The sequence below is a fragment of the Odontesthes bonariensis genome, chromosome 14 (assembly GCF_027942865.1).
Source record: "Odontesthes bonariensis isolate fOdoBon6 chromosome 14, fOdoBon6.hap1, whole genome shotgun sequence".
In the NCBI taxonomy this organism is placed as follows: Eukaryota; Metazoa; Chordata; class Actinopteri; order Atheriniformes; family Atherinopsidae; genus Odontesthes; species Odontesthes bonariensis.
Genome location: NC_134519.1, coordinates 27,239,395 through 27,245,394, shown reverse-complemented (window position 1 = coordinate 27,245,394; position 6,000 = coordinate 27,239,395). Strand labels below are relative to the sequence as shown.

The 6,000-nt window shown below is 42.5% G+C and overlaps 1 protein-coding gene across 4 annotated transcripts in view; it reads left to right on the top strand.

Annotated features, from left to right (window-relative positions):
* The first annotated feature begins 963 nt into the window (after nucleotides 1-963).
* Nucleotides 964-6,000, top strand: part of carmil3 (capping protein regulator and myosin 1 linker 3) — a 90,033-nt gene continuing 84,996 nt past the window's right edge. For all 4 annotated transcript variants that reach the window (XM_075483812.1, XM_075483813.1, XM_075483814.1 and 1 more), the window contains exon 1: nucleotides 964-1,214. In XM_075483812.1, the coding sequence (XP_075339927.1) occupies nucleotides 1,157-1,214 (58 nt within the window). In that variant the 5' untranslated portion in view covers nucleotides 964-1,156. The remainder of the gene's footprint in view (nucleotides 1,215-6,000) is intronic.

The following is a 6,000-nucleotide window of genomic DNA, read 5'->3' as shown; positions in this document are numbered from 1 at the left end:
TTTATCGCCCCACGGCAGACACAGGAAGAGATTGGCAGCTCCAATTAGTTCATGGTGCCACATGGATCCGGGCAAGAGGAGGGACACGTGTCCACCACAAAGACCCCTTGACTACAGCTCTCCTCCACATGGCTGGAGGTGCGAGGGCCTGATTTGGCTGCTTGTAGCTTTAATGTTGAACTCATACATTTTCATTTTACATTGGACATCTGGTGCCCCATCAGAAACATTCATTATATAAGAATTATTAGGCAAACCTAACCCCTAATTAAAACACCAAAAAATCCAGTGTAAAGTGTAGTTAGAGTTCCTCACAGCGTATTGTTGTCACTGAAAGATTTGGTTCATCAGGAATATCCATCAGCAGGTAACCCCAGAGGGTAATAGTTCATCAGTCACAAACCTCCTTGTATTTGATCATGTATTGATGAACTATTTTCAAGCGAGACGTCTTTGGAGAAGTATGGATTTACTATCTGGGCCCTTCTGAGCAGTAAATAGATCTGTTTCCAGTGGCCAATACCTGAACAAGTGGTCTAGAGTCTTCAAGCCTGACAGATAATCGCTGTTTCCTGACTGATTAAAAACACCAACAGTTCCAAAAGCAAATAGTTGCTCTTTTTTTCCCCTTCTTAAAAACATGTCAAACTGCGAGTTTAAATAGATTTTAAATAAATAAATCATTTTCAAAATAACCAACTGATCGATAAATTATAAGAAAAAAAAGTCCCTATTTCTGTAAAGACCACATTTATATAACTGACATCTTAACCCTCTTTCTTTGGGGCCCTGCGGGGATCCCGCGGTCATGGAATCTGCCACCAAATTCCCCAACAAATGTGTTAGATTCAAAGACGATGAACACGAATCCAAGCCCTTCCAACCTCCCACCACCCCCCCACCAATCTCTCCCCCTCCCTCTCGCTCCTCTTTGCCTGAGTGCTTCAAGTCGGTGGCGCTCGTTGGATTTTGCCAGTGCGCACACGGCGTCGCTTCACGCTTCACTATACGGACCGTTGCTACGCGCGGAGTATACACCTGCTGGCGCGGGGGTTTCGGGAGAAAGAAAAAGCCGAGGGGACAGAAGTGGGCAGCGCGGATCAGAAGGGACGTTTGACAGAGGAGTTGAGAGGGAAGCGGCCGGAAGGAGCGCGCCATGGCCTCAAAGGACACCACATCGGCGGGCTTCGTCAACGTCAGCAGGGAAATCACAGGTGAGTTCAACGGGACTTTTTTTTTTTTTCTTTTTTGGAGAAGTGTGTTTTCACTTCTTACGAAAGCCCCTGAGTGGGGCAGTCAGTGGCAGACAGCGGGACCCGTTTGTTGTGGTGTTTCTTCACTCAGCTGCTCTTTAAACAGCCTTTTCCGCTGCGCTTGATTTGAGAGGTAATGTCTCCAAAAGCCGAAAAAAAAAAACGAAATGAACGACTCTTGAATCTCATGCGGATTGTTATCCCATCGATCCCGGTGCAGGGGCGTTCACTTTGGAATTGATTTATCCTTTAGGGTCTGGCGCAAAACTGACACTGCACGTCGTACAGTCAGAGTTATTTTTAACTGACAGGGTGCGCACTTTGATGTGCCTTCATCAGGAGTTTTCATCCCTTGATTTTTTTTTTTCATCACACGCGTGTGTGCGTGGGAGTTATGATGTGACCGGGGGGGCTCTTTTCGTGCAGAAGGCGGGCAGCTGCACACAGGCTGAGCTCGGAGCTCCCTGAGGGCATCGCGCGGTGCGGTGCGCAAACATATTTGGACGATAACACGTCAAACAAGGTGTGTCTCTCATTATTAATTATCCTGATGCGGCGAGTTAAATCCCGCTGTTTACTAGCTCAAGCCCCTTCTGTCTGGCCTGGTGATAAGCACCACGCGGTATTAGGCTCATTAACACACCTGATTGAGGACAGGAGGAGAAGGGGGGGCGGCTGGGTGAGCAGAGACACCAAACTGTCAGAAAAAGTGAGTGACGGTATGCACTCACCCACTCTGGGTTTCCTTCCTCCACTCCTCATGTCTCTCTTTACTCTTTTGGGAGCAAATGCCCAGGTCACACCAGTTGGCCCTTTGGTGCTGTATAGTAAGTTAAAAGGTTTAAGTGATTGGGTCTTACCCAGCTTAATGTCAACAACCCCTTGTTTGTCTTCAGCTGATCCCTCTTTCAAACCACCACCCCCCCCATCCCGGCCTCATCCCTCCCGCATCTGCCGCTGCTCATCAAAGTGCCAACAGCCAAGTTGATGCTTGTTGCTGGATGGGGAGAACGAAGTGCAGTGAGAAAGTTGTGTCAAGAAGACACAATACTGTCATGACACAGCATGACTTGATGCATCCCCATATGCTGGGCTCCGTGAGCGCATGTTTAGCGTGGTGGGCTCACTTGAAATGTATGCTGTGAACACACACAGCTTGCAGGCATATGTGCCTGTTTGCAGTCTGTATGTATGTGTATATATATATATATGTGTATGTGTATATATATATATATATATATATATGTGTATATATATGTGTATGTGTATATATATATATATATATATGTGTATGTATATATATGTATATGTATATATATGTGTGTATGTATATATATGTATATGTATATATATGTGTATATGTATATATATATGTGTATATATGTGTATGTGTATATATATATATGTATATATATATATATATATATGTGTATATGTATATATATATGTGTATATATGTATAGACTGACATTGTGTTGTTGAGCGACAAGCTCTTTTATTTTGGTTGCTGTGGGGAGGATGTCAGTGGAGGAGGCCTCTGATGCAGTTCAGTGAGTTTCAGCAGGGTCACCCAGCATGGTGAAGTCTAGGTCCCTGAAGGTTGCTGTTCTGAAACGTGTGCTTGGTTCCACTGAGATGAGCCGAGCAGCTCTGAGGCCAAAAATAGTCCGGTTTTTGATTCCTCTTCAGAGAGAGGCTGTGCATTTATCAGCCCGTACTCATGTTTGTGCCTTAATAGTTGTTCACTTGCCTTGTGCTCCTCGGTTTGTAACTGTTTATCTCTGCGCTGCCATCCTTAATGAAATAATCCACCTGCCTCTCCCTAAGCTCAAAATCAGCGACGGATCACAGCGGGCATGTTGATTTTACTAGAATATGAACGTGTTTCCTGATTGACATTCAAATGGGATTCTTCTGTGAAACGGTCTTAAAAAAGGTCTATGATAGCTGATCCCGTAATTTGTTTTAGTAGGACAGTTTCCAAAAAGAGTCACCTGCTGGTGTCCTAAATCCAGGTCTTAATACTCTGATGTTCAGCTTACGCTTCTATTAAAAGTCACTAAAATGGCGCTTTACACAGACGGAGAAAAAAAAAAAAAACAGAGATAAATGGCCATGTATAGTTGCTTTTTGAAAAAAAATTAATTTTGTCTGATCGGCTCCATCCCATCACATTGCAGTATTACATGAATTTAATGACGTTAATTTTTTTGATCAGCAGTGTTTCATTACCACTTTGGGCTTTATTGTACAATTGTGCAATCAAGTTTTAACATAGAGCAAACTCGATCTGCCGATGAAGACCGTGTGATTCATTTTGAATTTCCTGAACTCGGCGATGAAACAGACTGTGAAATAGAAAGTGAAGCTATTTGGTGAACTGGTGAAAGCGGGATCACTTAATGGAGACGTATTATACTCTGTTTTTCACAAGTTGATAACCTTCCTTTAGGTCTTCATGAAATGTGTGTGACATGCTATGGTCCAAATATCCCAGAGATACAGCACAGAACTTCTCTTTAAAACTACGGATTTGGAGCTCTTTTCGTAGCATCTGATTTAGGGCACGTGGTGAGCTATTCGACTTCCCCTCCCCCCTTTTTCTTTCCCAGTTTTCTCTTATTTTAAATATTTCTTACTGCTTCGAGCTACAGTGCAGATGAAATGTGGACACAAATTACTCTCAATAACCTTTGAAGCACGTTATTACTGTATGAGAGAGCAGCAGCTCGCCTAAGAGCTCACACTAGCACACACCAAAGTGGGAGGAAAATACTTGATGCCCACTTTTACCCTCAGACAATTTCATTTTCGTTACCTTAAGTTTGATTATGGGCAGCTGGTACTTATCACTTTTTTGGAGGCAATCTTGCTGCCGAGTCATGGGTCAAAAAAGCCCAGGTTATTAAAACATTGCACCATAGATGTTAAGGCTGACGTTATGTCAATCCACTGGCTGGCAGATTGATTCACTCGTCCAAAGTTACATCGTAATTCTTTCTTCACATAATGCCTTAAAAAACTCTGGGCTGAGCTGTTGCTCCATTTCTTTGTGTGTATGTATGTGTGTGTGTGTGTTTTTTTTTTTTTTTTGTTTGTTTTGTTTTTCTACATCCGCAGCAGCTTTTGTTAAGAACTGCCACTCATGTGTGCTAATTATAACTGAGTTTTATTTTTGTAAAGGTTGAGAGCAGTACTTTCATTTCTCTTTTTCTTTTTCTTAAGTTAAGTAAATTATTACTTGCTGATGTGTATTTCTTGTTTATAGCAAAGTGAAAGAAAAACAATTGGAAAATATAGCTGCAAGCAGCGATGTGGGGGTCCTAGCAGAATGGCACAATAGGCAAGGCTTGGGCTGCTCAGGAAGGCGCCATGAGTCCATGCACCAAGTTTGGCATCGATACATCAATGCATCGCAGAGATACGGCCAAATGTCCCGTTTGCGTGTTGGCGTAGAGTTTGATTGGCTGCCGCGGTTAAACGGAAGTGAAATAAAAAAATTCACATGATAACCTATGTGCGGCTTGGTCTGAAGATTCTATTTGCCAAGTCCCGTGGAGATTGGACAATCTCAGTGGCCTGAAATACTTTTTTAACGTTTTCAATTAAATTCAAAATAGCAGAACATCCAAGATGGCGCTGATGACGTCATTATGTGCTTTGACCTCGTCCGCATCCAGGGATTCCATTGGTACCTCATTTGTGACATTTGGACCAAGGGGTCCAAAGATATGAGCAAAAATGCATTTTTGCTACATATAGCGCCACCTATTGGCCAAACGTCACCAAACTTTGTTGGCCATCTACCGTCCTGGTCATGAGTCTGTGTTATAAGATTGACTTCATAACATCAAATGGTTGCCAAGATATGGCCTCACTTCCAGTTTGGCGGCGTCAACCTCGAGTTTGATTGGCTTTTATGGAAAAACGGAAGCCTAATTAAAAAATCCACTCTATAACTTTTGGTCTTAAGAGTCTATGTGCCAAGTTTCATGAAAATTTGACAATCTCTGTGACCTGAAAAGCTTTTTTAAGGTTTTTGATTAAATTCAAAATGGCGGAAAATCTAAGTATACGCAAATTGACGTCATATGGTGCGTTGGACTCGTCATAATCCAAGGATTCCAACGATGCCTCATTTGTGAAATTTGGACCAAGTTGTCAAAAGTTATTAGGCTGAATGCACTTTGAAATTTGACGTGTTGGTGGCGCTAGTGAGTAAGCTCTTGGGGCATGAAAATTCTTGAGTTTTAATTTGGCACTTGGCTGATTATGTGTGCCAAATTTCACAACTTTTTACCATAGCGTTCATGGGGCTGCCATAGACTTCAATTGCAGCGGAAACGTATGAATAATAATAATAAGAAAAGCTACTAACTCAATGGGTTCCTGCAGCTTTGCTGCTAGGCCCCCCAAATTCTTTCACCTTCGAGTACAGGTAATATAGCAGGATCTGAAGTTGGAGTTGGGTGCGGAGTAAGATGGGCAGCTGGATATTTCTAAGCTAGGAGTGTGACATACACACACCCCCTCCAAATCTGCACGGCACACTGAAATCAAGGTAAAGGAATGAGAACGTTTGGAACCTAGGCGACCACAAACAAAGTTCCAGGCTTTGGTTTTGTCAGTTTTTTGAGTTGATGGTAGCCAAATGTATGCTCTCAAGCACAGCAAAAAGATAATCTTTTCATAGCTACCCTTTAAAATGTTTTAGTTTCCTATCTATGCATCTCACTAATCCAACTTT